Source organism: Rattus norvegicus, chromosome 12, assembly GCF_021556685.1.
Source record: "Rattus norvegicus strain SHRSP/BbbUtx chromosome 12, alternate assembly SHRSP_T2T, whole genome shotgun sequence".
Taxonomy (NCBI): domain Eukaryota; kingdom Metazoa; phylum Chordata; class Mammalia; order Rodentia; family Muridae; genus Rattus; species Rattus norvegicus.
In genome coordinates this window covers 11,806,586-11,832,179 of record NC_141545.1, presented here as the reverse complement: position 1 = coordinate 11,832,179, position 25,594 = coordinate 11,806,586, and the positions used below count along the sequence as shown (strand labels likewise).

The following is a 25,594-nucleotide window of genomic DNA, read 5'->3' as shown; positions in this document are numbered from 1 at the left end:
TTAAATGCATCTAGTGTTTTCATTTCAAGTTATTATAACCAAGGCTGCTACATATCTTTAAGGATTCCTCTATCTTATTTTATCTATTCTGCCCGAATCTCTCTATGCGTGCCACATGGGTGCAGTGCCCAGGAAGACCAGAAGGGGGCATCGGATCTGGACCCGGAGTTACAGATGCTCATGTGGGCGCTGAGAACCGAACCCTGGTCTCTGGAAGAGCAGCCGGTGCTCGTAGCCGCCAAGCCGCTGCCCTAGCCACCACTGAGCATTTTTGTAGAGAAGTCTCAGTGTAGACATCTTGCTTTCATTCCTCTTGGTTAAATGTGTTAAGGGCAGAATAGCTGATGTCTAAAGAAACCTACCATTGTCGGTGTTAAAATTCCTGAAGCTGAGGACTTTTCTGCCCTTAGGAAATATACAATGGGATGGTTGGGGAAGGGTATATATAATATCTACACTTTTAGGAGAATTAGTGTGCGTTTTTTTTTATTATGCATTTATGTTTTCAATATACACGGAGTAGATCCTGTGAATGAGGCACTAGAGTGGGAAGAATTGAAAATCTGGGGCAGGGGTAGCTGGATGTTCACCCTGTGTTTGTAACTTTTCTATAATCCTAAAATACAACACCATAATAGGCCAGGGTAAAGCATGCTCTGGCCTTGGAAGGTTGGTGTTTTGCTGGCGAAATCTGCCAGCTCTGCCAGGCTGCACACATCCAGCTTGGGCCGTACTTGTCAAAGAGCACAGACGTGCTTTTTCCCCAATGTGCCCGAGACTCAGAAGTGCTTGAAACAGGAACAGCTTGTTAAGTGAAATGCTTTTCCTGGGCCAAATCCCCTTAGATGGCGTTGAAATCTCTCTGACTCACCCACATTCCTACTCCTTAGTGAATGTGAAGTGGGTGATAATTATCAGACTGCATTCGCGGTCTCTGAGCCTCTCTCTCAACAGTAAGTTGAACATGAGAGTCATCCACGGTAGAAGCCCAGAGGAATCTTAAATTACTTTAACCTTAAAATACTGAATGTTGGAGGTGGAATTGACAATTTCACAATATGTAGGAAGGAGAGAAAAACAATTCTCTCTCCATTTTTTTATTTTAAAATTAAAAAAAATTTTATTTTATGCCTATGAGTGTTTTGCCTGCGTGTATGTATATGCACCACATGCATGCAGTGCCCAGAGAGGCCAGAAGAGGGCGCTGAATGCCCTGGAACTGGCGTTAGAGATGATTGTGAGCCACCTTGTGGGTACCTGGAATGGAACCTGGCTTTTCTGCATGAGCAGCCAGTGCTCCATGCAGACCCACCTCTATCCCCACTCTGTTTTTGTTTTTGTTTTTGTTTTTGTTTTTGTTTTTGTTTTTGTTTTTGTTTTTGTTTTTGTTTTCTTTAAGCTCAAGAAGTAGACCTGTTTTGCTTTAGAAAGTCTGGAGGATCTTGGTCTTTTACACACCAAACTTCAGTTTCCTTAGATCTTCAAACATGGCCCCTCCGTCAGCAAATGCAGTCATTCTCTCCGTGCAGATGAGTTCCTCAGACTGTTCCTTGAAGACAGATTCCGAATTAGGTGCCTAGAATGTTTAACCTTCATGCCAAAAGCAGCAGAACTCGGAGGGATAATGTTTTATGCTCACTCAGAAACCTCCAGCCTAGGCAAAGGCTTTGGCCTCCAGACATTCTAAGCCTATGTAGTCTCCCGACTCGTGAGGAGCTATAGACGCGTGAGACTCCGGAGCACACGCTTGTACGGAGGGGCTTCGGCTGCTCTTGTCTTGTCCTTATACGGTAAAGCTGCTTCCTCGGCGGCTTCCGGCTGGCTCCCAGCTCACTTTTCTCTGGGGTAAGGTCTAGGATCCTTCTTGTGTGTTTGCCGGTTTCTTCCCTGTCACCCCCACTCTCCGCAGGCAGAGGACAGTGAGTGTCTGGGACACCTGCTGTTCCCTGTCCATTTGCAGCTCTGCGTGCTGCTCAGTACCTGTGACACCCACCCGTGAGCTCACTGGTCTGAGAGGCCTTGTGACGCTTAGTCCATTAAGATTTTAACCCAACGTTATGGGTCATTCAAGAATCAGTTTTAAGGGTCACTGGTCAGTGTTCAGAGGGAAACTTAAGGCTTGTTGGTGGGTGACCTGGAAATCTTAAGGTCACTTTACCTCTGTAAGGCATCTAAGTGTTATCTTGGGTATCCCCCACCCTCTTCTCAGTCCCTAGCCTTTTCCTATCTGTCTCTCTCTCTCCTCTGCTCCCTTCCTTGTCCTACCTCTGTCTCTATTCTATTTTCCTTCCCCCTCTCTGTCCCCCCTCCTCTTTTCTGTAGCTAACTTGGAACTGGCTGTGTAGACCCGGCTGACCTTAAACTCTCAGAGATCAACCTACCCCTGCCTGACAACTTGGTGGGGGTTAAAAGTGTGCCCCAACATGCGCAGCTCAAAATGGTATAATGCTTAAAGACTGTGTGTGTTGTCTGTGCGTGTGTGAGTGTGTGTGCATGTGCATGTGTGCTTTGTTACATTGGCATGTATGTTAGCCTTAAAAAGTGAGTTTTATGTTTTATTTTCCCATGATCTTGTTTGTGTACCTCAAGGCATGCTTGTGTGCATTCTCACTGGCCCTGTCAGCTGCCACTGTTGACACCGCACTAGGACAAGCGGGCCCCAAACTATACAAGGGATACATATGTCAACCATAGTTCATGTCCTGGAAACCTTATTAAAGAAATGTAGCGTACCCCAAAGATTTGTGGGACACCTTTCTGGACTAAGTCTCTTCCCACCTGCCAGCCCCGCCCTGGCAGAAGAACAAATACCCCCCACCCCCAAGCCCACTTACCTTTTGGAAGCTCTTTTGTGGCTGTCAAGTGTTAAGACAACCCTAGTTTATTTGAGGAGAGGTTTGAGCAACACTTACTTTGGGAACAGCCTGGTAGAGATTTACAGCAATCTGACCACCTTCAGTCCCTCACCTGCCACCCCGCTGCCCCCAGGGAGGCCCCTGTCCCTGGAGGGGCTGAGTTCAAATTGGATGAAGGACACCTCTGACTCCTCTCTTGATGTACTGTGTTCATAGTTTGTTTTTTTTTTTAAATCCATTTATTCTGCACTTGAATTTCACCGCTGAATACGTTATTCAGAAGTCTTCTCTTCGCACCTCAGCATCTCCAGGCTCCGGCACTTGCTTAGCTGTTATGACTCCAGTGACCCGGTGTTCCTGGGTGAGCGCTACGGCTACGGCCTAGGCACAGGCGGCTACAGCTACGTCACAGGAGGAGGCGGGTAAGTGGGAGTGGCTTAGAGACTGGGCCAGCTCTCGTGTCTATCCCTTCAGGGTTAAGAGTCCATGAAACAAAGAAGTGCAGGCCGACAGGAGCTGGATGTAGATCTCTCCCGAGAGACACAGCCAGAATACAGCAAACACAGAGGCGTATGCCAGCAGCAAACCACTGAATTGAGAATAGGACCCCCGTTGAAGGAATCAGAGAAAGAACTGGAAGAGCTTGAAGGGGCTCGAGACCCCATATGTACAACAATGCCAAGCAACCAGAGCTTCCAGGGACTAAGCCACTACCTAAAGACTATACATGGACTGACCCTGGACTCTGACCTCATAGGTAGCAATGAATATCCTAGTAAGAGCACCAGTGGAAGGGGAAGCCCTGGGTCCTGCTAAGACTGAACCCCCAGTGAACTAGATTGTTGGGGGGAGGGCGGCAAGGGGGGGAGGATGGGGAGGGGAACACCCATAAAGAAGGGGAGGGGGGAGGGGGATGTTTGCCCGGAAACCGGGAAAAGGAATAACACTCGAAATGTATATAAGAAATACTCAAGTTAATTAAAAAAAAAAAAAAAAAGAGTCCATGAAACCCCGCAGGGGCTCAAGGCCTTTAGATAAAATGTGACCTGTGGGGTTGGGGATTTAGCTCAGTGGTAGAGCGCTTGCCTAGCAAGCGCAAGGCCCTGGGTTCGGTCCCCAGCTCCGGAAAAAAAGAAAAGAAAAAAAAAAAATGTGACCTGTGCCTAAGCTCCAGCAAACCTTAAATCAGTTCCTGATCAACTCTAATACACGTTGCATTATAAATGCTCTGGAACGTCCCCTTTCGAGATGAGGATCTGAGGGTGTATCCTCAGCTGGCCCGGAGCGACTCCTCCCCCGTCTCAGAGTGATGCTGGCATTGAGGTGTGCCACCAGGCCTAGCTGGAAATAGTTTTTATATTGTGCCATTTGTGGGATGATGGAAAGAATACAAACAATAAATATTTTCCATCTGGGGTTGGTTGAGTCCAGAAAGAACTACCTGCTCTTTGAACATTAGATTTTTTTTCCCTCCCTGCATAGGCAGACATGGTCTGCGGTTCTGAGGGCTGTCTGTGCTGGCCCACAGATTCTCTTAGGCAGTGGCTGCCTCTATTACAGAAAAACAAACATTACATTTAGGAAACACGAACCGAACTCGTTGTAAAGATTATCTTACTCTTTGAAGAAATAATAGAAAATTCAGGTCAAAGTACGCGGTGGTGGGAATGCTTAATTCTAAGTGGCCGAGTAGCCTCCACTGTCTTTTTAGATGGAAGAAAATGCTCACGGATTTCAGTTTCAGAGAAAAAAAAAAAGTCATTAAAAATTTAAATTATCCGGTGCCTAATAAATCATATTTGATGGAAGAGGAGCATAGAATCTTAGATTAGGCAATTAAGTAATATTTGTATAGGATTTATAGGTTTTAAAATAATAGTTAAAAATCAATCGTTTTAAATGAAGCACCTGCCTGAACTCTATGGGGGAAGATTTTAATTTGATTATTTTTATGGGTAAATCGATCGAGCAGTTAATCTCCTCTGTTATTGCTGCAGCCTTTACTAGTGGGTGTTGAGGGTATGAACTGGTTTGCAGCCCTAGACAGTTATACCTGCCATGCGCCAAGCAGTGTCATCTAAAGTTTATAACCTTTGAAGGGTCAGGCCCTTTCATTCCTGTGTTGTGAAACCTTGGTTTGGAATGGCTCTGTCTTAGTCCGTTTTTTGCCTGCCACTGTAACAAAATGCTCGAGCCCGGGTAACTTTTAACAGGAAGAGGTTTCTCTAGCTGACAGTTTTAGAAGTTCATAGCCCTGACTTGTGCTCAGCCTTGGTGGCAGCCTTCTGGGGGACATCACAGGAGGATGATATTGAAGCAGAAGTACCAGTGTGAGGGAGAATTCATGGTGTGAGGGAGAACCCACCGTGTGAGGGAAAATCTACGTTGACACAGAAAACAGCAGAGGCTGAGGGAGGGCTTCTTCCTAATAACCTGATAGCCAGCAGACTAGCAGACTGATCAGTACTAACTTGATTTCTCCCTGTCTTGTGACCAGAGTGTAACGCCCTCCACCTATCTGGGTTCCTAAAACCTCTGCTGACTTTGGCTTGCACTCTTTGGTCCTTCTAGCCTCATCTGTCTGCGTTCTGGTTCTAATGAGTCCATGTTGAACTTGTTGCAATTTCCCAGAAACACATTGTTTCTTCTTTTCTCTGAACATGGCCTCTGTTCAGCATCGTTTCCCTTCCCAGCTTTCGGTGTCCCGGGCTCTCCCTGTAGACTTGCGTTGGTCACTGGCATTCACCAGGCCTGCTTGTCAGCAGCTGGGCGCAGCCTCTGCAGTCGAGGTTGGATGCTTTTCTAACGCATTTGCTAGCACAGCACATTATGACACCCGTTACCGTCTAATTGCCTATTTACTTTGCTGCTTCCCACTTAAGTTATGAATTATTCGTAGACAGCACCTGTGTCTGTTTCTCATCATGGCCCCACTTTGTAGCAAAGGGACTCATTGCTTTTCAAGCTATAGAGAGCAAGTACATAAACCTGTGTGAGTAAGCACTGGTGTTTAATTTCCACGGAGAGGACATGAGTCACACAAGGTTCGGTTTTTAAACACTTCATTAAGATACTGAAGTGATCTTCATGAACTGATACCTTCGGTAAGCCTTTGATAAAAGGGACAGACAACATTACAACCTTGTGTACTTTCTCCAGGGCCACTTAGGAGTTTCCAAGGATTTGCCTTAAGAATTGATTTGTTTGTTTGGTTTTTGTTGTTGCTTTTTTTTTTTTTTTAAACGCAGCAGGTTAGGGGATGCAGAGGGGGCTCTGTGGTGAAGAGCACTGGCCGCTTGTCAGTTCCCACTGCTGCTGCAAAGTCTGGATGTTCAGATAACTCCCTAAGGGCACAGCTAGGGACTTGCTCCCAGGACGGCCTGTGAAAATGTGTCTGGCCCCGCTGCCTACCTCTGTAGCACAGACCGGCAGGGACAGTAGTAAACAGTCTTCCCTCAAACTTGGGCCCCCTGGTGTCATGTGGATCTAGAACCCAGCGGTCAAGGGAAGACAGAAAAGTTGTATGAAAGAAATGTTGCTGTCCGAGATGCTGGGGGTGGGGGCCTAGAAAGACCAGAGTGGGCTGAGACTCCATTAGGAAGTACCACGCACAAGGTCAAACAGTGTCCCAGCATGTTGAAGATGGGTTCTGAGCCAGGCTGTGCCTTTAATCCCAGTCCTTGGGAGGCAGAGGCAGGCAGGTGGATCTCTGAGTTCAAGGCCAGCCTGGTCTATAGAGTGAGTTCCAGGACAGCCAGAGCTACACAAACAAAACAGAAAAAGACAGGTCACTGTCCACCCCTGCGTTACTTTTTGTTACTGTGATTAAACATGATACATGTGTTAACCATGACACAAAGTAACTTTGGGAGCAAAGGGTTTGTTTCATCCGATACTTTGCAGTCCATCATGAAGGCACGTCAGGGAAAGAGCTGAAGTGGAGACCATGGCGGAGTGCCTGGCTCATTCCCCATGCCTGCCTTTTATACAACCCAGGACCGCATGCCTAGGGGTGTCACTACCCACAGTGAGTGGGCTGGACCCCCGTATCAGTTATTAACCAGGAAAATGGCCCACAGATTGCCTCCAGGCCAAACTAATAGAGGCATTTTCTCAAGAGAGGTTTCCTCTTTCCGGATGACTCTAGCATGTATCAGGTTGACAAAAAGTAACATAGTAACATTAGAAAAACAGAATCACACAGGGTCTATTTACAGGAGATACATATAAAAGTGTCTACTAGGGAGGTAAATGTCTCTGAAGGTGACTTTGCTCCCACACAGTGTACAAACTGTCCTCTCCAGTTAGGTTAAACAGACTCCAGGGCACTGCTCTAATCCCTGTTTCTGTCTGCATCCATCCGCCAGCATGGTGTTCAGCAGGGAAGCCATCCGGAGACTTCTCGCGAGCAACTGCCGTTGCTACAGCAACGACGCTCCCGACGACATGGTCCTGGGCATGTGCTTCAGCGGGTTGGGAATCCCCGTGACACACAGCCCTCTCTTCCATCAGGTGAGAAAACGTTCCTCTTGTCTCAGGTGGGGAGTCCTCCTCCCTTGGAGACTATATTCCTTTCTCCTCTCATATTTTGGAAATCTTAAGGAAGATGCTGACCGCTTCCACGGGGAATATTATTTATCGATTGTTAGATGTGTGAGTGTTCTGTCTGCTTGCATGTATGTGTATCACGCACATGCCTGCTACCCACAGAGGTCAGAAAACTGGAGCAGTGGATGCTTCGGGAGCTGCCTTGTAGGTACTGGGAACTGAACCTGGGTCCTCTGGAAGAGCAGTCAGTGCTCTTAACTGTTGAGGCATCTCTCCAGCCTCTCCCTCTCTCCCTCCCTCCCTCCCTTCCTCTCTCCCTCCTTCCCTCCCTCCCTCTTTCTGTCTTTCCCAATAAGTAGCAAATCCAAGCACTTTAGATCTTCAATCCTAGCAATACAGAAAACTGAGCACAGCACAATCTCACTATAGAAAAGCAACGTGAACAGAGCAAAGAACGTGTAAGCATTGTCAAGGAAGGTAGAATGTGCCTGTATCCAGGGATGCACAGGGGGGCTCAGAAGAGAGCTTTTCTGAGAGGAAGCTCATGGGAGCCCTCACTCGTGGCCCCTGCTGGAAGGCACTTACGCACCCAGGCCTGGAGATGTCTTTCCCTTTTAGGCCTGCGTCTTACGCTATCTTTACGATAGCTCAGAAAGTGATTTGCTCTTTGTTCCTGCCTCTGGGACTCTGGGTCTTCATGTTTCACTCACAGTGCTTGTGTGTAAGGGAACTTGGGAAGATTAATTAGAATTTTCTAGAGCAGCCTCCTTCCTCCTAGGAAGACCGAAAGATAATGTAACCCTGGAGCGGAAGTCCTTTGAAGATAACTCAGCAACGATATTTTTAAAGTTATGTGTTGCTGCTCACGTTTCAAACTCTTGATTTCCCTGATTCACACAGTAAATCTGAACCCTTTGTGGTGTCCAAGGGGGTTTATAGCCTGCGCCCCCAGCCTATGCTGCTGTATCCGCTCTCTCTAGAGAGTGGTCAGATTTGAAGGGGACTTGACATTTGTAATATCTCAACCCAGAGCTCCATGCTGCTTGTGCTGAGAGAACCCGAGGCAGGGTACCCACACCTCAGATCCCCGGTGTATGAGGGATGGAGAGGGACTCAGAGCGTCCTCAGACGATCAGCGCCTCCTGTTTCTGTCAGGGTTGGTCACTGGGAAATCCTAGGACTGGATGACCCGTTCCAAAATCACATTTCACCAATGGATATAGTAATAATGTGATGCCCAGCGAGCTCTCTGCATAAAAAAACAAAATAAAACAAAACAAAACAACAACAACAAAAAAACCCAGATATTAAGCCGGACAAGAATAATAAATAATGCTTTCAGGACTCTGGACATCAAATGAAAACTAATGATAAACTTAGAAACGTTAACTTCTCAAAATCTCCCTGCTATACATACCTTTCAAAAATGAATAGTGGAACACAAACCCTTCATGTCCGAAGTGTCCATCATCCCACCCGCTCCCTGCCCTTTAGCTTGGTTACAGAGAACACTTTTACCTGTATGTGCCTCACTGGAATAAATAAAGGCTTTGTTCAGAGGAGAGGACTTGGCTTGGGGAAGACAAGAGGAAAACATACAATGTCAGCCAACATTGCTATCAGTATTTTTTTATTGGATATTTTTAAATTTACATTTCAAATGTTATCCTCTGGGGTTGGGGATTTAGCTCAGTGGTAGAGCGCTTGCCTAGGAAGTGCAAGGCCCTGGGTTCGGTCCCCAGCTCCGAAAAAAAGAACCAAAAAAAAAAAAATGTTATCCCCTTTCCTGGTTTCCCATCCACTAACCTCCTATCCCATCCCCCCTCCCCCTGCTTCTATGAGGGTGCTCCCCCCACCCAACCACACACCCCTTCTGGCCTCCCTGCCTTGACATTCCCCTACACTGGGGCGTCAAGCCTTGGCAGGACCAAGGGCTTCTCCTCCCATTGGTGTCCAATAAGGCCGTCCTCTGCTACATATGCTGCTGGAGTCATGGGTCTGTCCATGTGTACTCTTTGGATGTTGGTTTAGTCCCTGGGAGCTCTGGTTGGTTGGTATTATTATTCTTATGGGGTTGCAAGCCCCTTCAGCTCCTTCAATCCTTTCTCTAACTCCGTCAATGGGGACCCCGTTCTCAGTTCAATGGTTGTCTGCGAGTGTCCACCTCTGTATTCGTCATGCTCTGGCTGGGCCTCTCAGGAGACAGCTATATCAGGCTCCTGTCAGCACGCACTTCTTGGCATCAGTAATATTGTCTTGGTTTAGTGGCTGTATGTATATGGTGGGGCAGTCTCTGAATAGCCAGCCATTCCTTCAGTCTCCGATCCAAACTTCGTTTCTGTATTTCCTCCTGTGAGTATTTTTGTTCCCTCTTCTATGAAGGACTGAAGCATCCGCACTTTGGTCATCCTTCTTCTTGAGCTTCATGTGGTCTGTGGATTGTATCTTGGGTAATCTGAGCTTTTGGGTTAATATCCACTTATCAGTGAGTGCATACCGTGTGTGTGTGTGTGTGTGTGTGTGTGTGTGTGTGTGTGTTTTGGGTTTTTTGTGTGTGTGTTTGTGTTACCTCACTTAGGATGATATTTTCTAGTTCCATCCATTTGCCTGTGAATTTCATGAAGCCATTGTCTCTGTATCCATTCCTCTGTTGAAGGACATCTGGGTTCTTTCCAGCTTCTGGCTATTATAAATAAGGCTGCTATGAACATGTGGGGCATGTGTCTTTGTTATATGTTGGGGCATCTTTTGGGTATATGCCCAAGAGAGGTATAGCTGGGTCCTCAGGTAGTGGAATGTCCAATTTTCTGAGGAACCTCCAGACTGATTGTACCAGCTTGCAATCTCACTAACAATGGAGGAGTGTTCCTCTTTCTCCACTTCCTCGCCAGCATCTGTTGTCACCTGAGTTTTTGATCTTAGCCATTCTGACTGGTGTGAGGTGGAATCTCGGGGTTGTTTTCATTTGCATTTCCCTGATGACTAAGGATTTTTAACATTTCTTCAGATGCTTCTCAGCCATTTGATATTCCTCAGTTGAGAATTCTTTGTTTAGCTCCGTACCCCATTTTTAATAGGGTTATTTGACTCTCTGCAGTCTAACTTCTTGAGTTCTTTGTAGATACTGGATATTAGCCCTCTACTGGATGTAGGATCGGTAAAGATCTTTTTCCAATCTCTTGGTCGCCATTTTGTCCTAATGACAGTGTTCTTTGTCTTACAGAAGCTTTACAATTTTATGAGGTTCATTTGTCCATTCTTGATCTTAGAGCATAAGTCATTGGTGTTCTGTTCAGGAAATTTTCCCCTGTGCCCATGTGTTTGAGGCTCTTCCCCACTTTTTCTTCTATTAGTTTGAGTATATCTGGTTTGATGTGGAGGTCCTTGACCCACTTGGACTTGAGCTTTTTAAAGGGTGATAAGCATGGATTGATCTGAATTCTTCTACATGCTGACCTCCAGTTGAACCAGCACTATTTGTTGAAAGTGCCATCTGGATGATTTTAGCTCCTTTGTCAAAGATCAAGTGACCATAGGTGTATGGGTCATTTCTGGGTCTTCAGTTCTATTCCATTGATCTACCTGCCTGTCTCTGTACCAATACCATACAATTTTTAAAACTATTGCTCTGTAATACAGCCTGAAGTCAGGGATAGTGATTCCCCCAGAAGTTCTTTTATTGTTGAGGAAAGTTTCCACTATCCTGGGTTTTTTTGTTTTTTGTTTTTTTCACTATTCCAAATGAATTTGCAAATTGCTCTTTCTAACTCTGTGAAGAATTGAGTTGGGATTTTGATGGGGATTGCATTGAATCTGTATCTTGCCTTCAGCAAGATGGCCATTTTTACAGAATCCAAGGCCATCCTGGTCTACATAGGAAGTTCTAGGCCAGCCTGAGCTATATAGAGAAATCCTGTCTCAAAAATCAAAAAAAACAAAATGGTCCTCTGGAATAATAATTTAAAAGATTCGCCTTTACTTATTGTGAGGGTGGGTGAGGGATGCCATGGTATCATGCGATGGTCAGGTGAGGCCTCGCTGCATGCCACCAGGTTGTGTGCTCTTTGAGGACAAGGGCGGATTCCTAGCTCCGTTGTGCCCCAGAGCCTGACATACACACGGAACGTGTCAGAGCGAAGTGGTTCAGTGCTGGCGGTGCTCTATGCTTCGAAAGGAGTCAGAGGCAGCTGAGCCCAGTCCTAAACAGCACCTAATGCCAAAAAGGCCTGCAGTGTCAGGCTGGGAGGAGGGGAGGTGACCTGCATGGGGACCCCACTTCACAGAGGCTTGCTATCTGAACCCACATGTAAACCACAGGCAAGAAATAAGGCTGCCAGGCAAGGTGCATCTGGCAACTGCTTAAAGCGGCAGGGGCTTCACGGTGGGAGCCAGTTCCTCAGGCTTGGCATTAAGCTGTGCCAATCATTACTTGAAAATAGATGTTTTTATTATACAGTATATTCTGAGTACAGTTCCCCTTGCTCAGTCCCTCCCAGCTCCTCTCTGCCTCCCCCTCTCCACAAATCCACATGCCTTTTTTTTCTCTCATTAGTAAACAAACAAGGGGTTGGGGATTTAGCTCAGTGGTAGAGCGCCTGCCTGGCAAGCGCAAGGCCCTGGGTTCGGTCCCCAGCTCCGAAAAAAGAAAAAAAAAAAAAAAAAAGAAAACAAACAGATCGAAAACCCAAAAATAATAAAGTAAAATAAAGTAAAAACAAACAGACCAAAATAGGACAGGGGGGCCCCAGCCCAAAAGCACAAGAAGCGCGCGCGCGCACACACACACACACACACACACACACACACACACACCATCCCAAACTGTCAAAAGCACAAGAAACACACACACACACACACACACACACCATCCCAAACTGTCAAAAGCACAAGAAACACACACACACACACACACACACACACACACACACACACACACACATACACACACACCTAAAAATCGCAGTGAGTTCATTTTGTGTTGATTATCTACTGCTGAGTGTGGAACCTGACCTTGGGTGAGGTTTGCACACCCAGTGAAACTCCTTTGGAGAAAACTAATTCTTCCTTTGCCAGCGGTTATCAACTGGAGATAACTTCTGGGTTAGGGTTAGAACATTGTGTCCACTTCCTCTCTCAGTGCTGGGACCCCCATTCAGCTTAGACCGGTGCAGGCCCTGCGCATGCTCCGTGAGGTCATATAAGTGCGTCAGCCATATTGGGCACAGAAGGCCTTGTTTCCGTGGCGTCTTCCGTTCCCACGGGCTCTTACAATTTTTCTTACCCCCACCCTGCGGACTCTTTGAGCCCCGAGGGAGAGATTTGATGGAGATGTTACATTTGGGACTGGGTGTTCCAAGGTCCCTCTGCCTCGTGCAGTTGTGGGTCTTCGTATTTGTCCCCATCTGCAGGAGGAATGAGCCGATCATTCGTAATCACCAGGAAGCCGTAACTCTCTGATTTTTTTTTTTTTTTTTTTTTTTTTTTTTTTTTTTTTTTTGTGTGTGTGTGTGTGTGCAGGCTCGGCCAGTAGATTACCCCAAGGACTACCTCTCCCATCAGATTCCAGTATCATTTCACAAACACTGGCACATTGACCCGGTAAAGGTGTATCTCACGTGGCTGGCACCCAGTGAGGAAGACCAAGCCACGCAGGAGACACAGAAGGATCCAAGAGAAGAATTATAGGGCGAGTGTGGGACACGCGGATACAAGAGATTCGCCCTGTCTATGGAGCGTCAGTCCGACTGCTTGTATGTGCCATGTGAAGCGGGCACTTCCCAGCCCTCATGGATATGTGGTATTTTTTGGATGGGTAAACTCCTAGAGGGACCTGGGGAAAAAAATCACTTGTTTTGATTGATGTCTTTATTGTAACACAACAATTATTGTGCCTAGTATAGCCACCACGGGCTGTGACACAACAGCTCTTTGACTGTCACAGGAAATAAATGGCTCCTGAAGTCCTTTTCTATTTTCTCCATTGTAACGGGGACTCTAATACAAGAATATGACTGGCTACCACTCCACATAAACATTGAGTCTTTTAGACATTTGCCAAAGGAATGACCTTTAAGCCAGCGGTTCTTGGCTTGTGGGTCTCGACCCCCTAGGAATGGCAGTGGTCAGATATCCGGTATCCTGTGCATTAGGTATCTACATTTCGATCCACAACTGTAGAAAAATGAACAGTTGTGAAAGTAGCAGGGAAATAGTTTTCTGGTCATGGTGTCAGCACAACACGAAGGAAGCATATTAAAGAGTCAGTGCCTCAGGAAGGTGGAGAACCACGACTTTTAAGTGGTCCTGCTGATAGAAATTGGTTCCCAGGCACTCAGTAGGAATGCGGTACCAAGGCTAGTTAGTACAACCTAAAACTCAATGTGAACTCCACCAGCTGTACAATCACGGTTACTCTTTCCCCCGTTCTGCTGCTTGCACCCCAAAAAACAGAAACTCAAGGCCATCTGGTGAAGCCTCTGCTCCCTTTGAAGTGCATGTTGGTGCCAGTCTCCCCAAAGTCCTCCCATGTAGAGTGGACAGGACGTCACCAGAAATTAGGATCTCTTCTGTGTCAGCAGCGGGGATGGGAGTCTGGAGATGTGAGCGGCTTCTGGAGCTGGCCTGTAACTCTTGCTTTTCTCTGAGTGATACATAGTAACTTGCTTCTGGCTCAGGCTAGACCATCCGGGTCCTGGTAGCTGCAGCCTGGAGTCTCAGGAGAGGACAGCACCTGGCTGGGCAATTTCTCTGTTTTTGTTTTTGTTTTTGTTTTTTTTTTATAAAGAATGAAATCTGAACAACTGTGTTTTAAAGCAACCCTCATTTTCCAATCACACCTTTTATTATGTCGGAATTTAACAGTTCAGTATTAATATGTAGAGTACTGTGTGTTAATGTTTAAAGACGATGATTTTGTTATATAAAGGTCTTTGCACGTGATCTGATCTCAAGCTCCTGGGGTTATATGTCATAATCCTTCCTTTAATTCTATCTGTGCTTCATTAACCTTACTTAAAGGCTTCTAAACCCCTACAGCCTTTAAAGCCACACCATCGAAAATACCTGTGTAATTATTTTTTATCTGTATGTCCTATGTCGCTGACTTTTGACTCATGTTGATGTAATAGTATCTATCATCCTCTTCCCAAATTAATAAGTACCAGGACTGACGTGTGGCCTGCTACTTTTGGCCTCTGGTGGAACACAGTCTGGGAAAATGGATTTTGTGGTTCAGCCAGAAACTGGGCAGAGGACAGTCAAGTGCATGAAAAGGGACCATACGGGTGTCTGGGTGCCAGCTGATGACTCCAGCATCATTGCCGATACAGCTGTGGGTGTGGCCGTTGCTATGACAGCTCTTACACTGAGCACTAATACCGACCCCCGGGGGGCGGGGGCTGGCTGCTACACCAGTACAGGACAGGGATCCGCTCAGCCCATCCCTCCACCTCTGCTCATGAAGTTACCAGCCTGAGACCAGAGGAAGTTTCATTTGGTAGGACAGAAGCAGTCGTCTAAACCTTTCTTTTCATGAGCTGTGTCCTCTTCCTCCCCACCCCTCACCCCCCCAGGATCCCTCCTGGTATTTCTAGATATGTGGTTAAATATGTTTCCCTTTTGGAACTACAGGAGCCTTGCCGTGAATACAATGCCTCCACTTCCGTTCACATTTATCTATTGGTTGAGGCTAGATGGGGGGTGGGGAGAAGCATGAAGGACAGGATCGGAGGAATTGGGAACACTGGCAGATCAGTAAGGCAATCGATGCAAGCTAAACAAATTAGGAAAAAGCAAAGAAATAAAAATATAGTTTACAAAGGTATTATGTTTGATGGAGCAAATGACAGGCCCTATTTGAACACCAACTGAGATTTGATATCTTAAAAAACAAAAACAGAAAACGTAATCTTGAGCCTGGAGTTTCGGGGCACATTCCACCCTCTTCGCTGTTCTTTTCCCCTTTAAGTAAGGATTTCTTTGCCAATGGATATTTTTATCCTAAGGATTTAGCACCAAGGATTTATGTATGGAATTACCTAGTAGGTCATTTTTACACTTAAGCCATTTCTCATGACCCAGCACATCGCCTGACTGTAGGCTTTTTACATCTTACAGCTAAATCAGACGTCGAGACACAAAAATAACCTTTGTCGAATGCTCGGGAACGTAATCGCTCAGCAGCCCGAGTAACAAACGATGCTACGCAGAGTCATGTAGACGCCAGTGTTCTCTGCGTGCCCTGATTGATCGGCGACGTTTAGTGCATCATGGCCATCACGGTTATTGATGTGTATAGAGAACCTCAGAGACTCACAACACAGTAGACATTTGTAAGAATATTTGTGGCGCCTCGGTTCGTAGACGCATCATTTCTGTGGAAGAAAATCAATCAATGTACCATTACGTATGCTATAGCAGACTTACAAAGGGTCTTTGTTCCTGCCCGTCTTTGAATGACAGGCCTGAAAAGGTGCTATTGTTTATGTCCCCAAGCCCTCTAAACAAGTCACCTGCAAAATGTGTTCTCCTCCTTTCTATAGAATAAAATAACAGCTTTGTTTCTGGTATGCTTTGGCCCCTGTTGTCTCTTTAAAGGTTTGGAAACTCCAAGCAGGGGAGGAGAGGGCAGGGGACGGGAAGGGGAGAGGAGGGGAGGGGAGGGGGAGATCAGGGGGGAGAGGGGAGGCAGGGAAAGGGAGGGAATGGCAGAGGAGAGGAGGGGAGGAGAGGGGAGGCAGGGGAGGGGAGGGAAGGGGATGGCAGAAGAGAGCAGGGGAGGGGAGGAGAGGGGAAGGAATGGCAGAAGAGAGCAGGGGAGGAGGGGGTGGAAGGGGAGGGGAGAGCAAGGGAGGGGAGGGGAGGGGGATGTTCAGGAATATGGTCTATTAACAAAAAGCTGGCTTGATACAATCCTGCTGTAACAGCCCTAGGAGCACAGTCCTGGTGCCAGGACTAAGCAGGGCTGGGTGAGGTTCAGAGGTTTCCTTGCAGGGAGAGTTAGAGAGAGGGCCTGTGTGAGAAGAGGGCTTTGGGGTGAAGAGCTGGAAGATTAAGGGAGCTGGAATTTAGCTAGTGGCTGCGGAGGATGTTACAGTCCAGAGGGACTAGCCAGGGTGCAGGCTCCCAACAGGACAGCGAGAAGGGACTGTTCCTCAGCCATCATTAGTGTCTAGGCATGAAGTTCAGATGATGGCCAGCAAGCAGTGGATGTGGAAGTCTGGGCTTCAGTGAAGTCAGAGGTTTGATAATGAGAATCATGGGTGTTTTAAACATTTGCTGTTTTTAAGTTCTATGTGGATGTGTGTGCTTGCATGTGGGTGTGGGCACACGAGTGTTATGCTCACGAAGGCCAAAAGTGTCAGATCTCCTGGGTTACAGACAGTTATGAGCCTCCTGACATGGCTGCTGGGAACTGAACCCAGGTCCTCTGGAAGAGCAGCCAGTGCTCTTGACCCCTGAGCTATGGCTCCAGCATATGCATGAGCATTTGAAAGGGTCCACGCTCTCCAGAGTGGGTAGGATGAACTGGGGAGAAAGTGAAGGAGAGAGCAGCCCGTGCAGGGGTCAGGTGTGTGTGTGTGTGTGTGTGTGTGTGTGTGTTATGTTTGTGTGTGTGTGCACTCGCACACGCGTGCGCACTCACGCTCAACGCCCCTGTGCATGTGCGTCTGTGGAATGAGCTGCATGTCAGGGAGTGTGGTAAGGGGACCCAGGGGAGGTATTTCAAGAAGCAAATGTTCCAGTCTATTCCAGCTGCCAAGAGGTCCATTAGGAGAGGACAGAGGGACTGTATGATTCAGTGGCTTGGAAATCATGTGACCAGACACACCCATTCCCCCGAAGTGAGGCAGGTTGAGGAGCAAGTGCAATTGAAGACAGTCGGCAAACACAGAACTCCATGTTTCTGTCTGTCTCTCTCTCTCTCTCTCTCACACACACAATTCTCTCACATGTGGGGTTTCTGTCTCTTTCACACACAGAATTCTCTCTCTCTCTCTCTCTCTCTCTCTCTGTCTGTCTCTCTCTCTTTTTCACACACACACACACACACACACACACACAGGGTTCCTTCTCTCACACAAAGAACTCTGTCTGTCTCTATCTCTGTCTGTCTGTCTCTCTGTTTCTCTCTCTCCCTCTCCCTCCCTCTCTCTCTCTCTCCCTCTCCCCCCCCCCCCCTCTCTCTCACACACACACACAGAGGCAAGGAGAGTTCTGAGTCAAGAAAAGGAGGGTGTCTTGAGACAGAAGATGGATCATTAGGCGTGTGGAGTTTACCTCTCATGATAGAAAGTCCTGTAATGACAGTGTTCCCATAGAGAGTACTGTTGACTGCCCTGGCCGTGCTAGTGAGTGGAGCTGGAGTTCATGGTCATGTTTGCAGGACTCCAAGTGCTTAAGAGAATCTGTAAGCGGAGACCAGAGGCCGACAAAGGAAGACTTATTGTGGTGAACGAGTGGATGGGCACGTCTGTTCATGTCTGAGACACGTCTCTGTTGAGTTTAGCTCTGTAGCGTGTGCTTTTTGTGGAAAGCAGCCTTGTGAGTTACAATAGAGGCACTCCTTAAGTCATGGATCTCTTAGCTGAGGTTCACAGACCTGCAGTCAGCAGCCCAAGGGACCATGTCTGGCAAGTGGCAGAAGTGGGTTTCAATGAATTTATTTTATGTGTATGAGTGTTTTGCCTGTAGGTGTGTCTGTGTACTACATGTGTTCCCAGTGCCCGAGGAGGCTGGAAGAGAGCGCTGGATCCCCTGGAACTGGAGTCACAGGTGTTTGCAAGCTGCTGTGTGGTTTCTGGGAATTGAACCTGGGTCCTCTGCAAAAGGAGCCAGTGCTCTTAACCACTGAACCACCTCTCCAGTCCCAGAACTAGACTTTTGAACAGGCATTTTGACTCCAGAGTGTATGTATTTCATTCTTCCTGCAGCCCACCGAGAACATGTAGACTTTCCAGACCGAATGCATATCTAATTATAAATGCTAGCCTGTGGAAGGAAGAGACCACGCATTAACCATACAGTAGCCCCACAGACTAGAGATTATTAAGTAAATTATGATTATTTATTGAGTGAGTTATAGGACTAGTACACACAAGCAGATTAAGAAAGGAAGAAGCTATTTGAGAAGCACATGGCCTACTCCGTACACCAGGAAGCACAGCCCGCCTGTTCCCAGTGGCATCTCCTATTCTCAAGCAGTATCCAGCCTATGTGTCTGTGGCTTAAAGAACAGCAGATAAAGCATGGGGATCTTTATGACATCCGCACGGGCTGTAGCTCACGTGGTCCAGGAGACACCATGACATGAGTCAAACCGTCAAAGAGTAAAGACTCACGGGATCTCAGTGACACAATCTGAAGTCACAAAAACAGAAAAAGGGGACGTAGTGGGACGTGCGTACCTTTAAAGAAAGTTAATCAGAAAGCAGAGAAAACATAAACACAGAGTCCAAGGTAACGACTGCTTACAGGGAAAAGACGGGAGAGAAGCTAAGCCCTGAGATGTCGGGGACTCTGGGGTACCCCCACTGCTGATTGCTAGATGGGCTGGTAGGTACACGGCTTATTTTTCGTGGCTGTGATAAAACCCCACAGCCAAAGGTGATTTATAGAAAAAAGGAGTTTATTTGGGTTTGTGGTTCCACAGGGAGGAGCCGTAGTGGTGAAGGAGTCATGGCAGCAGGGGCCAGAGCAGAGCCGAGAGACCGCATCTTCAGAACAGCAGACAGGAAAAGAGTGGACAGGAAGAGGGACAACGCTATAAGTGCACAAAGCCTGATATCATCAAAGTCCACCACCTCACCGAACGGCCGAGTGGGGGACATTTCCCATCCAGACCACCCCAGTGTGCATACAGATGTTTGCCTAGAAATACTTTTAATACTGTATGAAGGGACTCCGGCCAGGGAACCAGGTAGGCTAACTGCAGATCTTCACTTCTCCTTCCTTCCCTCCAAATCCCACTCCAAGTCTCATCCTCTCCTCCAGAGCAAACCACCTGCTGCAGCTTCCCCTTCCTCCCCCAACTTCAGTGGCTCACACGGATCTTCCATTCCAGCCATCCGTCCCTACCACTTATGGCTTTATTCCCGTCCCCAACCCTGGCAAGCATTCCCACTAGCTAAACCTGCCAGATAAGGTAGGGCAGCTAAGCAGGTAGGTGAGCTTCGGGTCTTTACTCTCCCTCCTCTCCTGCAAGTCAACCCCCAGTCTCATCCTCATCTCCATAGCAGGCAACCTACTGTGTCTCTTCTCATTCTCTATCTCCATTCCCAGGTGACTAAGCTTTTCCTGGGGGAGCATCCTGCTTTCTTCCCTCCTGTGAGTCCCTTATCTCAACCCCTAACCCATCCCCATTGAGTATGGGCTCTCAATACCTAGAGGCACATTTTACCTGGAAACCCCAGTGGCCACACTTGTTAGGATCCCAGAGGGATTCGTTACTAGGGAACACTCAGCCACCACACCCTTCGGAACCAGAGAGGGCAACAGGAACAAAACACCCTTCTAACAAAGACAAGACCAGATATCAACACCCAGAGTTACATTATTTTCCCCAAACCAACATGCTTAAGATGCCAGGGTAAAAATATAGTCAACAAAAGTCAGGACAGCATGTCTCCACCAAAGCCCAGCAGCTCTGCCACACCACAGGAGGCCCTGAGCATTGCCACACCGCTGAGGCACAAGGCGAAGACCCTAAAGTAGCCTTCATGAGAGAGGCCCTTGATGAGGAAATGAATCAATCCCTTAAAGAAATCCCTTACGGAGAACACACGCAAGCAATGTGAGGAAATGAATAAAACAGTTCAAAGTGAACGTGGAAATAGAATCCATAAAGAAAACCCGAACTGAGGGGAATCTGGAAAATAAACATTTAGAAACTCAACCAGGAACCTCCGAGGCAAACATCTCCAACAGAATACAAGAGATGGAAGAGGGAATCTCACACATAGAAGAGGACATGATAGAAGAAATAGGTACCTTAGTCAAAGAATATGCTTAACCTAAGAAAACAAAACAAAACAAACAAACAAACAAAAAAAAACAAAAACAAAAAACAAAAAACCCCACCACCACCAACAAAAAACCTCCTGCCATGAAATATCCAAGAAATCTGGGACATCACGAAAAGACAAAACCTAAGAATAGGAATAGAGGAAGGAGAGGAAACCCACTGTAGAGAGAATCTCTGGTAGGCAACATCTGTCAATAAAAAAGCTGATGGTCAATGAGCTGAGGCGGGAAATAGGAGGTGGGATATTGGCAGGAAGAGAGGATTCTGGGAAATAGTGAGAGAATTGATGCTGAGGAAGATGGAAAGGAAAGGCTGGCTGGGACGGAAGGAGAGGTAACCAACCACGTGGGAGACACAGAATAGTTTGAATGGAATAAATAAGTCATGAGCTAGTGAGAGAATGAGTCAGAGCTTGTGGCCTTTCTTTCTTTTCTTCTTCTTCTTCTTCTTCTTCTTCTTCTTCTTCTTCTTCTTCTTCTTCTTCTTCTTCTTCTTCTTCTTCTTCTTCTTCTTCTTCTTCTTTTCCTTTTTCTTTTTTTCGGAGCTGGGAACTGAACCCAGGGCCTTGCACTTGCTAGGCAAGCGCTCTACCACTGAGCTAAATCCCCAACCCCGACACTTGTGGCCTGTCTTAATAAATAATTAGTCTCAGAGTCATCATTTTGGGGAGCAGAGGCTGGGAAGGAAAAGACAGATATACTTTCTTTTTTACAGCCCAGGACAAATGCACAGAAATATTTTCAACAAAGTCATAAAGGAAAAAAAAATCTAACCTAAAGGAGATGCCTATGAAAGCACAAGAAGCTTAGAGAACATCATTAGACTGGACCAGAAAAGAAAGTCCTCTTAGCATGGAGTAATCAAAACACAAGTGTACTGAACAAAATAAGAAAAAAGCTGTAAGGGGGAAAGAACCACGTAACATATAAAGGCAGACCTATCGGATTTACACTTGACTTCTCAGTGGAGACTCTAAAAGCCAGAAGGACCTGGACAGATGTTCTGTAGACTCGAAGAGATCACAGATGGCAGAAAGACTACTATACCCAGCAAAACTTTCAGTCACGATAGATGAGAAAAAGTAAGACATTCCATGATTAAACCAAATTTAAGCAACATCTATCTACAAGTTCAGCACAATTAAGGTGCTAGAAGGGAAACTCCAACCTAAAGAGCTTAACTCCTCCCAAGAAAACACAAGGGATAAATAACCTCAGACCAGGAAACACACACACAGGCACACACACACACACACAGGCACACACACACAGGCACACACACACCAAGACACACACACCAAGACACACACACACACACACACACACACACACTGAGACACACACACAGGCACACACACACCAAGACACACACACACACACACACACACACCCCGACACACACACACACACACACACACACACACACACACACACACACTCCACCACCACCACCATTGCCACTGCCTCCACAGGCATCAGCAAACACTGCTTATTGATATCTCTCAACATCAGTGGTCTCAATTCCCCAAATAGACACAGATTACAGAAGGGATGGAAAACGGGATCCATCCTCCATGCATCTGGTTAAGAAACACCCCTTAGCATCAAGGCTTGACATGAACTCAGAGTAAAAGGATGCAAAAGGATATTCCCAAGCAAATGGACCGAGGAAGCAGGCTGGTATAGCTATTTTAATGTCTGACAAAAGAGACTTCAAACTAATCAGGACAGGGAAGGACACTACATACTCATCAAAGGAAAAGAAAATCTACCAAGAGGAGGTCACAATTCTTAACATCTATGCACTAAACACGAGAGCACCCAAATTCATAAAAGAAGCACTAGCATAGCTTAAATCACAAATTGACCCTCACACACTGATGCCAGTATCCTTCTCTCATCCAAAGGCAGGCCATCCAGACAAAGTGTAAATGTAAACACCAAAACAGCCACCGACCCTTTGGTCTACAATGGTGTCCCGCTTGCAGGTTATGCTAGAGCAATGGTAGCACAAGGCTTGTGGGAGTAACCAACCAACAACTGATTGTACTCAAGGCTCATAGCACAAGGTGGAACCCAGACTCCAAATCGCCTGAGTGACCAAGAACCTGAGAGTAGGAAGCCCAGGGACCGAAATACTACAGTTTGAAACAAACAAACAAACAGCAAACAAACAAAATGGCATAGCGACAAAATGACATTCGTCTTTACTCATAAATCAGTACCCTTCTCAGACATCATCAGAGAAGCTTCCTTCTGCAGGAGATGGGAACAAATACCCCTCAGGCAGACATTATACAGTAAATGAGAGACCTTGGAATGCTCAACCATGAATGAGCTCTCTCCAGTAAATCCTTTCTGAGGAGGAAGAGACAGAAAGAGTGTAAGAGCCAAAGAGGGCGCCAAGAAGACACGATCTCTAAACCAGCGGGAGGCACGGATGAGCTCACAGAGACTGAGGCAGCCTGCAAGGGGTGTGCATGTGCTGTGGTGTGCACATGGTGTGCATGTGTGTGCATGCAGAGTGCACATGGTGTGCACGAGGTGTGCACGCGATGTGCACGGGGCTGCACCAGATGGGATCCTAGAGCTGAACGGGCAAGTAGACCCATGCCTCCATCCCTGGCCAGAAGCAATCTCCAATCGATTACCCTTGCAAATGAAAATTTAGGTTTCTTCAAGGATACCCTACTAGGGAGACAAACTACTCTTTGGGGTAGGTCGAATGACCAGCAGTGGATGGCCAACGGAAAATGGATTCAACTTCAGAGCTTCCTTCTCTCATACTGTCGTCAGGGCTTTTTCTTTTTTTGAAAAAAATTATCTTAATTTTAATTTTATTTTATATCTATATTTATATCTATATTGTGGCTTCCAGATTAGTGTTTTGATGGGATTCCTGAGTGCAAACCGGTGGGCTTTCAGTCTACTATCTCTTTCCTGATTTCTTTTTTTTTTTTTTTTCGGAGCTGGGGACCGAACCCAGGGCCTTGCGCTTCCTAGGCAAGCGCTCTACCACTGAGCTAAATCCCCAACCCCTACTATCTCTTTCCTGTAGCTTTTGTTGGTCTCTTTCTCTTCTGTTTAGTGTTGTCCTGTTTTGATGTGTTAGATTTTGGTTAACATATCACATCACATCATAGCCCCATAGAAGCCCGTTTGTCTTCTAGTGAGAGGCAGAAAGGGGGTGGATGGAATTGGGTATGGGGAGGGACTTCGGAGGAGAAGGGTGGAAGGTTGTAATCAGAGTATGTTATATGATAAAAATGTCTATTTTCAAAGAATAAGGAAAAATGTGGTATCAATGAATGCACAAGCACCTTTTATATGCATGATACAAGCTAAGGTCATCTGGGAAGAGCTAACCTCAACGGAGAACATATCTTCATTGCCGTGACCGGTGGGCACATCTGTAGGGCATTCCCATCATTAATGACTGCTGTGGGAGAGTCTAGCCCAGTGTGGATGGAGCGGCCCCTGGGCAGGTTATCCTGAGTGGTGGAAGAGAGCAGGCTGGGCGAGCCGAGGGGAACCAGCCAGTGATCAGTGTTCCTCGGCGGTTCCCGCCTCAGTTTCTCCCATGGCTTCCCTCCACAGATGGGCTGCGATGTGGACGTGTAAGCCGCATAAACTCTCTACTTCCCCAAGTCGGTTTTGATCAGTGTTGATTGGGCACCGAGATCGCGTAGGGAAGGGCTCGCCGGTTTCAAAGACGAACTCGTGGTTTCGGTTTAGATGGAGGGGGAGGCAGTATCCACCGCCTTGGCCTTCCCTTGGTTTAGTGTTTCCAGATGCTGTCAGGTGAGTGACTTTGGTAAGGCTGGGGGCACATCATGCCTGCTTCTTCATCTGTTTGGTTGACAGATGAACCGTGCCAGGCACTGGGGTTATGCCGGGCACAGGGCCCTCGGAATTCCCACTCCCCCACCCCCACCCCAGGCAAACCTTTTTTATAAAACAAAATTCCCTTTCAGCTATAGAAGTTTAAATGGAGATCTGCTGTGTCGCATTCTGGCCTCATTGCACACTATTACTGGACATCTGAGGATGTCCCTAAGTCTAGAATCGCTCTTAGTCCCACACCGACAGCGGGCAGTTCTCCTGCACCTTTGTACTGAGGTAGAATGAATTCCCCGGGTCCTTGTTCTGACCGCCCCATGCGTTCTCGGGCACCCCACTTCATGGCTCTGGGTGCCAGTTTTGTAGCCATAAGAAGCACCCATGAGTCTACTGTCTACAGCTGGGACCTGCCTCTCATGGTGAAATATCCCCACCGGGTACCACATCTGTGCCGCATTATGAAAACTCCTTAATTTCGAGACTTCGAGATTTGCTAACGAGGATGAATCACCCGCTTTATCAACATGTAAAATTTTGTCATCGAATCAAATCAATTTGAAATACATTTGACTCTCATTCGCAGGCTCAAAGGCATAAGGAAATGCGGCCACAAGACAGTTTTAAGATGGCAGTATTTCATGGACACAAAAGTTAACTGGGGCCCGGTTAGCTTAATAAATATTTATTAAGTGTTTACTGTCTCCTTGGTCCTAGAGGTGGGACGGTGAATAAAAGCAGACACGGTTCCTGCTTTCGTTGAATTTATACTTTTGATAATTAAAACCCGATTCATAGTCAAATATGTAATTTCAAACTCTAGTAAGGACTGAGGCTTGGCTTGAGACATGGAGAAAGCAGGTCAGCATGTAGAATGGTCTAGGCTCTTTAGTGGGAGATTTATGACTTTCCCGATAAGCTAAGTTTGGCTGGAATGCTCTCGAGCCAAACCCTTCACAGGCTTTGTAACTTGTTTCCTTCCCTTAATATATCAAGGATACCTTGTTAGATATTGTATAATAAAACCCACATCTCGCCTGTCATTGTATGTTTAGAGCAAAACTTTCTTGGGAACTCTCTATTACTTGGTATTTGGTTATCACCGTATCTGATGGAGCCGGGGAGGCCTTATTTCTGTTTCACCCACATTTCCAGGGATCTTTAAGACCCAATTTTGTTTGCAAACACTACCCGGAGATGCCATCTTACCCTAGGCAGAATGGATACCGTTAAGTAAATAGCCAACAATGTATGTTGGCAAGAGTTGGGAAGAGCTTTTGTGATGCTTGCGGGGGTGTATAAATTAGTGCCAGCAATAATAATAATAATAATAA

At 46.6% G+C, this 25,594-nt stretch overlaps 1 protein-coding gene across 2 annotated transcripts in view; it reads left to right on the top strand.

Annotated features, from left to right (window-relative positions):
• The window catches only part of B3glct (beta 3-glucosyltransferase), an 83,601-nt gene extending 67,631 nt beyond the window's left edge, over window positions 1-15,970 (top strand). The window contains exons 13-16 of one of the 2 annotated variants that reach the window (XR_015634139.1): window positions 3,158-3,277; window positions 7,223-7,367; window positions 12,921-13,153; window positions 15,519-15,970. Coding sequence is in view for 1 of the 2 variants with exons in the window: in NM_001398955.1 (NP_001385884.1) it covers window positions 3,158-3,277; window positions 7,223-7,367; window positions 12,921-13,088 (433 nt within the window). In the remaining variant the exon portion in view is untranslated. 2 annotated transcript variants of the gene reach the window in all.
• The last annotated feature ends 9,624 nt before the right edge of the window (window positions 15,971-25,594 follow it).